Genomic DNA, 10,764 nt, shown 5'->3' with positions numbered 1-10,764 from the left:
TGAAGAAAGGTCAGAAGGACCCGAGGTAGTCGGCCACACTAGATAATACCAAGTTGTTTTTTCAGGCTCCACAGTTGCCCCATGCTGATGTTATTGCCTCCGCACACCACGATGACCACAGGGCCCAGGTGCTGTGCCAGCTTGCCCTCATCCTGCAGCCTTTTGATAATGCCACTGTACACAGCTGCCAGGGCGGCACCGCAGGCAGGCTCCACCAGGACCTTCTCATCATCTGCAGAAAGCAGACATAGCAGGGGGGAGATCAGCCTCATGTCCGATTTATGTCATTTCATACCCATCGTACATCTGTTCGGTTGTGGGTCGTACTCACCTACAAAGTGTTCAACAGCTTTTACAGCCTCCTGGTCTGTGACTACTTCTGAGAAAACCGTGTGCTCATTCACCAGTTTCATCGTCTGTGCAGAGACCCGGGTCAGGCCCAGTGTGGTTGCAACACTGGAGAGTAAAATAAAAGGTCAGGTCATCAGAAGAAAAAGTAATGTAAATGTCAGGCAGTTTCATTATTTGGATATAATGGCATTTATGATTAGGTAGTTTACAGTACCTGGTAATTGCAGGTAAAGTGACCAGCTCTCCAGCCTTCATGGCTGCATTGAGGCTATGTGCTCCCATGGTTTCCATGGCTACAATGGGTACGTCAGTCCAGTCGGCACGACGCAGTCCCTCCACTACTCCGTTCAGCAGGCCTCCGCCTCCCACTGACAGCACTATGGCTCCTGGCTTCTCCCTCAGGTCTTGTTCCAGCTCTTTCACCAGAGACGTATGGCCCTCCCTGCACACACAAACACAAGCCTGCTCTGTCAGTTTCCTAGAAATTCAACATAGATTTCAGTATAATGTGGAGAAGGAAAACTGTTATTTATTTATTTGTCTGTGCATGCTGCCTCCTTCTCCTTCAAGGTAGTACTTCTTTCTAAAATGCAAATGCATCATAAAATGCTGATCATATCTCACTGTAAGTAGCCCACGGTGTCAGTAATTTAAGGTTGTGTTCAATGCTTCAACTGTGATGTCTAATGTGTAAATGAATTATCTGACATCCCCTCAAAGTTAACACTGTGATAAGATACAGTGTATCTGACATAACACCTCACCCGGCCCCCTGCAACTGTTGTGTGCATGAGTGTGAACTGTGTGACATGACAGGTGTTACTATCAGTCGTTTGCACATTTTAAAACAATTTAATTTCCTTTAGCGAAGAGAAGAAACTGTCTTATCACCCCCCCTTCACCCACACCCCATCCCCTGATGGCACACAGATTACAGAGAGGCAGAGTGAGACTGTCTTACCAGATGAGGGGGTCATCAAACGGAGAGATGAATATCCAGCCAGGGTTATTCGCCACAAGCTGCTGTCCATATTCAATACTTTCATTTAGAGCCTGACGAAGACAAGACACAACTTTATTTAATCTGATGAATCAAAATTATTTCAAGATCACAGAAGCCTACTAATAATGTATTCTCCACTTTTTCTCTCCACAATTTAACTGCTTGCTCTGCTCTTCTCATTTTACATTCTCCCTCTGATCCAAATGTAATAACTGAGTGATGAAAAATAAGAAAATAATAATGAATGTGCCGAAAATTTAATCAGAATCCACCATTCTTTAAACTCAGAAGGGGAAAAAATGTAAAACCATTGATGTAAAAACAAACTAACCTTGCCATGAATTATCACAGTGGCACCTTCGTCCTTCAGCCTCTCCACTGTGAGGTTTGGTGTGACACTTGGAACCACTATGGTAGCAGGTACCCCGAGCTGACGGGCAGAATAAGCTGCTGCCATTCCAGCATTTCCTCCTGTTGGGACCAAAAGTGTCAACGATTACATACCCAAACACAAACGGGGCCAAGGATAATTGTTAAATACATTAAGGTTATTTTTCTTGCTTTGGTGCTCACCTGAACAGCAGACAAACCGCTCACATCCTCGCTCTGCCCACTACATGACAAAAAGAAGACAAAAGAAACATTAGAGTCAAAAACTTAAAGTCACAGGTTATAAACACAGGAACCCAGTGTTCAGATTGGAGATGACACACTTAAACTGGTCCATACTGGTTCATCTCTGCCACACATTCGTCAACACAAACCTCCATCAAAAGCTGGACTACAGCATAAAATCATCTCATCCCAAAACAGAGGAACATTCACTCACAGTTTTGCAGAGGTGTCCAATTCCCCTGATCTTAAAAGATCCTGTGGGCTGAGATGAATCCAGCTTGAGGTAAACAGAGGTCCCGGCCACTTTGGTCAGGGCGAGGCTCTGCCTCACTGGTGTGGCCACATGAAGAGGCTGCTGGGTCTTCATCTCACTATAGAAAGAGACAAGCAGAGAAATGTTATTATTATTATTATTTCAAGAGAAAAGCTCAATGACTGTCAAAGATCACTGATCAAAAATTCTAAAAAAAAAAAAAAAAAAAAAAGACACAAGGATGATTTTCCAGTGTTTGCTTCAACTTACCAGACTCGGGTGGAAGACAGGAAAACAAGCTATGTTGTAAAGGATGGACCCAAACGCCCTTTTTCCCCTATTCCTCTTGCAACCCATGCCTCCAGCTAAAGTAGATATATACCTGCCTGTGTTGTGGGCCTGGCCACTTGCGGGCCAATCAGCGTTGAGTGTCCTGCCAGCAGACCCTCCCAGTGGCCGTGAGGATGAGGAAGTCTGACAATGAATGAAATTCTGCCCCCCCATCCCATATCATGAATTTCATTACATTTTCTCAGGCAACAATCAGTTTACTGGGAAGTATCAGGGTCTGATGCAAGCTGGGATATCGGTACAGTCTGCACTGGTATATGACTGAACGGTCATGAGAAAAAAAAAGAAAAAACAAGATGTATTTTCACCTCTTGCTGTCACGATTAAGGTGGAATATATTAATCATTTTGCACCACAGGCAAAAAGTGTGTAATAGACTTGTTTTCCCGAAAACTCATTGCATAATTTCACCCTCTTCTCGCCTCCTCTGAGGCCACCCATGAGATTTTTTTCACACGATGCCCTTCGCATGTTCTCTCCCCTCTAAAGGAATTGCACACACTGCTGGCATTACCAAAAGAGTCACTACTATTTTGGCCCCGATCCCTCAACTACCAAAAGCGGGTTCTGTCCGCCTCCGCGCGGACGGTTGAAACCTGAATGATCCGGCGCACCGACGGTGCGAGCCGCCGCCTCGGTGGGAGAGGAATAAAGTGCTTTAAAAATCTCTGTCTGGGATAACGTGTTGCGGTGGTGGTACATTTACTGAAGCAGGCTGCACTCACATGTGCTGAAGCCTGCTTTACTTTCCACTCACCTTTTCTTCACTTTATTCCAGAGGGAAATATTGTAAAGTTTATTCAATGAGGCCTGCGTTTACTTTTAAGATATCATTAATAGCCCATTAATTTGCAGATTAAAGTTTTGACATGAAAAAAAAACGTGATTATTTTTATAAATTGAATGAACTCTCATCGATTAAACTGCCCATCGGTTTATAAACCTATTAAACTAACATTAAGTTTAAGAGTGCTACTTTCATGTTCATGCATAAGGCACAATAATCCATTAATATAAGTAGTCTTTGTGCTTAATAAATGGGTTCTTCGAATGAGTACTTTTTCAACTTTAAGATACATAACCTGAGTATGATTTCCAATATGGGGATACTGAGTGGTTTTTATATTACTGCTGCTCTGTCTGTCATGTGGGGGGGCTATGAGAACTTGATAAAACTAGCTTCATTAATTTCAAGCACAGCCATTAATAATGGTTCTTTTCTTTTCTAAACTTTGTATAAACAACCATTTAAAGAAAAACAAAAAAGAAAAGAAAAGAAAGAGTTATGTCCACAAAACACCCAAATTCAGCACTGAACTGAATTCTCGAAAGAGCTGGGAGGGGGTGTAAGATCAGCTGGAGCCTATCCCAGCTGGCAAGGCGCTACACTTTGGACAACCTCGCATGTTTTGGGCTGTGGGAGAAAACCGAAGTACCCGGGATAAAACCCGGGTAAACCCATCTCTGCAGCCTCTGACTGCTGATTGGTCCGATGTTGATTGTTGCCAATCATCATGATGGCGTGCCGTGCCAGAATACAGCTGCCATTACCCTTTGCTTCGCTCGCGCTTAAGGGCCCTCATTGTGCGTCTCATATTGCGCAGCGCTGCGGTGCGCATCACTGATGTAATGTGCGCAGTGGTGTGCTGCATGAATCATTCACGCAATTTGCTCATCTCCCTCAAAACGCAGAACACACACAGCATCAGGAAACTCTTAATGCAGTTCAGCCGTCATACATGCTTTTGTGCATTCTCATTGCCAGGTCTATTACAAGAGAAGTTACTTTTTGCTTACAAGTACTTAAAAGACAACTGGTGCCAAAGTGTGCTCTGTAAAGGATTGGTACACCATCTGCTGGTGAAGGGCTGCACAACATTTTTTTCTGAGCAGGAGTTGCATCAGTCTGCCTCATTTCCTACTGTTATTAGACCGTCATTGTGCTAACATCTGCAATATTTCTGCAAATTATTATTATTGTCTCAGTCTTCAGGGCCAAAAGTAGTCTTTTATTGACTTGTAAGCTATACAAACTTACCATTGAAGTTGCAATTAATAATACTGAACAAAAAGACTTGAAATATCTGCAGGGGTGTTCAATGTTTTTTTTTTTATTTTACAAAATAGATAAATAGTATTTTCAAAAGCTACAAAGAGAACAAAACTTTATTCATCTAAATTTAAAAAAAGGTTCCTATGTGTCTGCAGTCAGCGGTCAAACCTGCATCTGCAAGCAAACCTCCAGCAGCAGATTCTGTAAAATGACCAAGTTTTAATTTGAGTAAAAGTCCTGCAATGCACATGAACTCCTTGTGTAAATGGTGTCATCTGTAAGATATGGCAGTTCAGTAACATCTGGTTGTGATCGTGGAGGCAAAAGAACAGCTAAGAATGTGATTTGAAAGAATCTACAAAATCTTATTCTCAGTAAAATTATTTTACAAGGAGCCTTCTTGATGCAGCTGCAAAGTTGATTTGACAACAGTGGAACTACTTTTGCCCATGTGAAGAGACCATGACTGATTACACTGCAATACAGGGAGACTTCCATGGTTCATTTTTGCCCTAATGTCGCAAAGTACTTATTTATTACTGCAACACAAACTGATATTTTGAAAGCACTGGTGTAACTAATATGATTATAAAGATTTGGCTTTATTCCATTTAAATGCACCAATAAGCCACACTAAATAGCTACAACAACAGGGCCCTGGAACCAGTAAACCAAAATGTTCTGCAGTCATGCTATTAACTTGTCCTGATTTGCACTTCTCCTCCTTTCACGTGAAAAAATGTCTGCAGTAAAAATGTATATTGCTTGGTCGACACCAGACATCCAAGCACCCTAAATCAGTAATACTGTCTGTGTGTGTATATAATATATGTCTTCTGTTAAAATGAAGTCCCTGTGAATTAAAACATTGCAACTTCTGTAAACACCACTTAAGGACCCACTGCTAACATTGCATTGTGATTTTTTTTTGGCCCCTTGGGAGCAGCTAAACAAGCTAAAAACACTGAAATGCAGCAAACACCTTGTTGTTGTTGTGGAGAGCATGTTAGCACACAGTTGCTTATTAACACATGGGGCAAAATTAGCATTAAGATTTAGAGCCATGTTTCTGGCCACTTCACAAATGTTGTGGGCTGGAAACCAAAACAGTGAGCTAAAAGACGCTACAATGCTCAGAGCTGAGGGTCACTGTTTGACTGTAACTTTCACATTACACAGTCATGTATTCCCTTGTTTATGTAAAAAGATATGCAGCTTTAAGGTTTATGCGTGTGTTTGTGACCACATTTGGCCTAAATCATGCTGCATTAGTGCAATGGGGGCAAAATGGGAGCATTCATGCATCTTTTCAAGATGGTTGCTACCACTGTAACATGATTTATAGCCTCTTTTAGATACTCTTGTGGTTTGTTGATGAAACCAGACACACAACTATGTGGAGCTCCTCTAAGATTTAAAGTTAATAGAGTTAATATTAGAGTATAGATGTTTTTCCAGCACTTGGTCAGAAATTTATAATATTTCCAAATGGGAATTCTCACTCAAGGCGGAAATGAATGGTTTTCCCCATTGACCTCCTGATAATTATATGGTCTGGGGGCATCACTCAGTCCAGGTGGGGCACCAATAAGATAGGTGCCTCAGACCTGAAAGTTATTTAACCTTTGCTTTGTGTACCACTTTTTCAGTGGCTTGCAGGACATTTAAACACAACAACAAAGCATTACAGAGTGCTACATTCATCAATTGTACTTTTCTTTTCCTGACTCAGGCTCTCACAGACCTTCATGCCTCCCTCGGCACAGCGCACAGAAATCCGCTATGGCAACAGGGGGAAAAAAAGACACGAAAAAAAGGAAAAGATTTGACAACATGGCGCACTTTCGTTGAGAAAAGTTTCTCCTGAACGCCACACAGCTCCGTTTTTGTGGATTTTTTCCTCGCAGTTTTATCGACACCACTGCACCGCAACCTGGACTTTTTTGAGGCTACAGTTTGAACACGTTTTGATGCGCAAACAATCGATAAAAAAGTCAACAAGGAGTGTGATGGGATGAGAGCGATAACCCGTCGCACAAACCAAAGCAGTCAGACAGGATGGAGAAGCAAGCGACTCTGAAAGAAAAGGTAAACAGATTAAAAACAGCTACTTTATTCGCTGTCGTGCGAGCTGCCATTTTTGTAGTTGTTGGCATTATATCCCCTCCTGAATAACACCTTCATTTTTTTTCCTCTTTTTTTTTTTTTTTTTTTTTTACCTCGCGTCCTGGACAGGAAATACCGAATGACCATTCCTGCGAAAACCTCGTAAAAAGACCTCTATCGATTTTCCAGTCATGCATACTGTACTGAACTGCACAGAGTATGTGTGGGCTCTCCTGTCGCAGACAATAGCCAGTTTAAATGGGATTTAATGTCAGTAGGAGATCACACAGATTACAAAAGACGCTGCTGTAAACCCAAACCACAGTTATTTTGTTATTGCATGAACAGAGAAGCTTGTGCTGCCAAATTCCTACAGTGGCTGTAGGTTTGCATGTATTGCCATAAGTATTCCCCAATAAATATATGTGCACTCCAGACCATGTTTGCCTTTGCGGAGTTGAATTAATCTCTATCTCTGTGTCTCCTTATGATTATGTTGGTAGGGTGCCCTCTGTATTGGTCCAGGCTCTCATTATCTCTCACTCTCTCCACCCTTCCTGCCAAGTGCTGCCCACATATTGTAGGCATCCCCCAGTATTTTGTAGCAGATGAGACAACACAGATTGGACCTTCCTGTAGAATCACCCTGATTTGTTGCCTTCTCTCTGGTCCTTGCTAAGCAGCTGAAATCATCCAGAGGAGTGTTTGTGTGAAGGGTAAACCTGCATGCTCTGACATTTCTCTAAAGCAAAACTTTGAATGTCAGTGTGCGAGACAGTGTTGTCAGTTGTGGCATGGACATCACTCTCTCAGTCTGTTTGTGTATTTCTGAGAGCTCAGTTGCTTCTGGTGGCACCCACTCGTTTACCTTAACCACTGGTGGTCTTTTCCTAATCTGTGTGTGTTGAATGGTCTGTTAGAGGTACAGTATAAAACACTGGACACTTAAAAGTCCAACTAAAGTAAAACAGGAAGTCAATTCTTTCCTGTATGGTTGTCATGTGACTGAAAGGATTATGTAATGATTGTCACAAAGAGAAGATCAAGAAAAGGTGGAAGAGGTGGAGGTCAAAGGGTGCAAGAGAGCAGCTGATTGGTAAAGCACTGGAACTGGATGTTGAATCTATCTGATACCTAAAGCCCTCATGTCTGCTGCTTCTACTCTCTGGGCCTCTGGAAGTAATTACCAAGCCTGCCCTATCCCAGAATTCAGTCCGAGGAGGTGTGGTGAGAAAGAGGTATAATGGAAGCTCGCCCAAAAAACATGCAACCCGAGATGAATTTCATGATTCACTAATACTCAGCAAACCGTCATCGTTAAATGGATACGGCGCTCACCTACTTAATCAGTCAGACTTTATTCCTTGGATGCAGCAACAGTAAGACTTGAATCGATATGATAATTGGTTTACATTCAAACGGTTTGCCTGCCAGTTGGTTCAGGAGTGTAACAAGTTGAATATGAATGGGAAGAATAATAGATTCAGCCCCACATTAATGCAGATGACCTTGCTCTGAGGCAGGTATTATCTTGTTGTGGTAGGAAATTTATCAGTGTAATCAAGATGTCTTTATTAGGCTGAACTTTACTCTACTGCTGTGTGTCTAAGCCTCTGTATGGAAGAATAACAAGTTAATAGCTGTGAGCATAAGAATAAATACAGGATATATTTTAATAGGTGGTGAAAAATAAAACCTGCCCTATTTTAAACTTTGATGAATCTGTCCGGGGCGGCACGGTGGCACTCCGCTCTTCTGTGCGGAGTTTGCATTTTCTCCCTGTTCCTCCGTGGGTTCTCCCACAATCATGCACATTAGGTTAATTGGCTAAATTGCCCTTAGGTGTGAGTGTGTGCATGTTTGGTTGTCTGTCTTTGTGTGTCAGCCATTGACTGGCGACCAGTCCAGGGTGCACCCTGCCTCTCGCCCATAGTCAGCTGGGATAGGCTCCAGCTCCCCGTGACCCTGACGGATTAAGCAGTATAGAACATGGATGGATGAATCTGTCCTTTGTACACAAAGCCATAATAAACCATATTACATGAGCAAAATCAGCTCAATTCTCAACCAAAACCTTTCTCTGCTGTAATATGGATTATTTTGAAGACCTTTTTAAAAAATCTGTACTTATGGAAGAATATAGGCCAAGAGGTAAATTCATTGTTCATTTAGTTTTATATAAACCTTGTATGCTGTATCTCAGTGTGCTAATCTGTAACTTTTTAAAATTTGATTTGAGCCAAATTAAAGCAACATTCATACAGTTATATAGATGATAGCATCCCTGTATTATTATAGAAAGTTCTTTTACAGTTGTGATATTGACTTGTCACAACAGGAAAATTGCAGGTGGAACAAATAACAATGGCTCTGTTAGTTTATTGTCCCAGACAGCCATACCACTGAGCTGGCATGCACAACAACAGGATCCTGAAACTGGCACATATAAATGGAATAAATGGAATTCAGCCATTATTAATATTAATAATTACAACCAGGCTTTGTTTGCTATGACAAGTCCAAATTTCTGCTGTGAAAGAGGTTTATTGATCTCAGTTAGCACGTGGGATCACAATATGTATGTTTTAGTTGTTTGTCATTCATGCTTTGTCATATACTGTTTCAGAAACACCCTTCACATTCATACATTAACATTCCTTCACACTTCAACTGTATGTTCTAACTACTGTACAGTCAGGTACCACTGGCCAGTGTCTTGCTCAAAAGCAAGACATTGCCTTTGAGTAATGATTATAGCTCTTTCACTCGTCTCTGTCCGTTTCTCCAGTTCTCAATCTTTAGTTCTCGGACAGTGGGCAGACCCATCCGGTGTGTTGCTGGAGACGACGGGACCAGGTATGGTCTCAGCAAAGCAGAGTTCATGGAGAAAGTGCAGCAGAGCAATGAGGCGTGTCAGCGTGGTGACTTCCAGGCGGCCGTTCTTTTGTACAGCGATGCCTTGCAGGCCGACCCGCAGAACTGCATCTTGTACAGTAACCGTTCAGCTGCTCTTCTTAAACTGGGACAACACCAAGCGGCTCTGGATGATGCTGAAAAAGCGTGTGAGCTTAATCCCAAGTGGCCCAAGGTAAGTGTGCCTCAAAAGCTCAAACTATGGATACACTCAAATTTTTGCAGCAAGGCAACAACATAAGGAAGAAGGGGAGAGTTTTTCATGCTGCAAATAATAACATTTTTGTCTGTTAAGATAGAAATGATTGATTTTTATCTAGTGCGCCAACACTTGATAAATTATAAATCTCAAACAAATCTCATTTGGTGGCTCTGATGTCCATATCATTGCCAATTTCAACTTCAGTTATCAGGACCTAGTTGCACAGACTGAAATGAGGACATGCTGTTTTTTGAAATTTCAAGTATGCTTAGTAAAAAAGGCCTTTTGGAAAAGTGACATTTTGTCAGTGTAATAGAGAATAATAGGACAGAAGGTAATAAGGTAGCTCTATAGTTGTATTATTGTTGTTGCACTAGAAATTATTTTGCATCATTGTTTTTTTTCTCCCTTGCAAACAGAGGATTCATTTTAAATTCAAAGTGTTTCCAATTCTGTTCACATGTTTGCTCCTCAGTTGCATTCTCGTGGCTGCTGATCGATGCAATTTTCTGGGGTCTTGTCTTTGATCTTGTCCAGGCCGTGTGGACTAACCTGCGATAGATTTCACATTACTCAGCCACAGAGATCACTAGGAGACCAATTCCTCTTGGTGATAGAAATGCATTGATTTCATGATTTAGCATGGAGAGATACTTTTGTCTTTTGAGAGAGAGATTGATGATAATGTGGTAGAGTGGTATTGATGATAATTTGTCGCTACCAATGATGCATCAGTGGCCACCTCTTCTTTGATCTGAGATCATGTATCTTCAGATGCTAAGGTAGGTTTCCTCCTCTGAACTGAGAACTGAGACTGTCACTTTTTATTACATTGATAATGCGCTGTCCCGTAGTATATGTGCTTTTCAGTAGTTAAAGAAGGGTAAAACTCTAATGGATGAATACCTGTCACAAAT

General features: G+C 41.7%; 2 protein-coding genes across 2 annotated transcripts in view; one reads left to right on the top strand and one right to left on the bottom strand.

Moving 5' to 3' along the window:
• Nucleotides 1–38: 38 nt before the first annotated feature.
• Nucleotides 39–2,558, bottom strand: LOC121184805 (L-serine dehydratase/L-threonine deaminase-like). The gene is made up of 8 exons (XM_041042687.1): nucleotides 2,493–2,558; nucleotides 2,184–2,340; nucleotides 1,928–1,967; nucleotides 1,686–1,825; nucleotides 1,313–1,404; nucleotides 566–793; nucleotides 332–456; nucleotides 39–232 (listed from the first exon to the last, which is right to left on the bottom strand). The coding sequence occupies exons 2-8, from the start codon at nucleotides 2,334–2,336 to the stop codon at nucleotides 39–41; spliced, it is 972 nt and encodes a 323-aa protein (XP_040898621.1). The 5' UTR covers nucleotides 2,337–2,340; nucleotides 2,493–2,558.
• Nucleotides 2,559–6,550: 3,992 nt separating this feature from the next.
• Nucleotides 6,551–10,764, top strand: part of LOC121185057 (tetratricopeptide repeat protein 28-like) — a 158,210-nt gene continuing 153,996 nt past the window's right edge. Inside the window, exons 1-2 of the mRNA XM_041043027.1 lie at nucleotides 6,551–6,714; nucleotides 9,521–9,820. Of these exons, the coding sequence (XP_040898961.1) occupies nucleotides 6,685–6,714; nucleotides 9,521–9,820 (330 nt within the window). The 5' untranslated portion in view covers nucleotides 6,551–6,684. The remainder of the gene's footprint in view (nucleotides 6,715–9,520; nucleotides 9,821–10,764) is intronic.

This window comes from Toxotes jaculatrix, chromosome 7 (genome assembly GCF_017976425.1).
Source record: "Toxotes jaculatrix isolate fToxJac2 chromosome 7, fToxJac2.pri, whole genome shotgun sequence".
Classification (NCBI taxonomy): domain Eukaryota; kingdom Metazoa; phylum Chordata; class Actinopteri; family Toxotidae; genus Toxotes; species Toxotes jaculatrix.
This window is presented reverse-complemented; position numbering and strand designations above follow the sequence as displayed.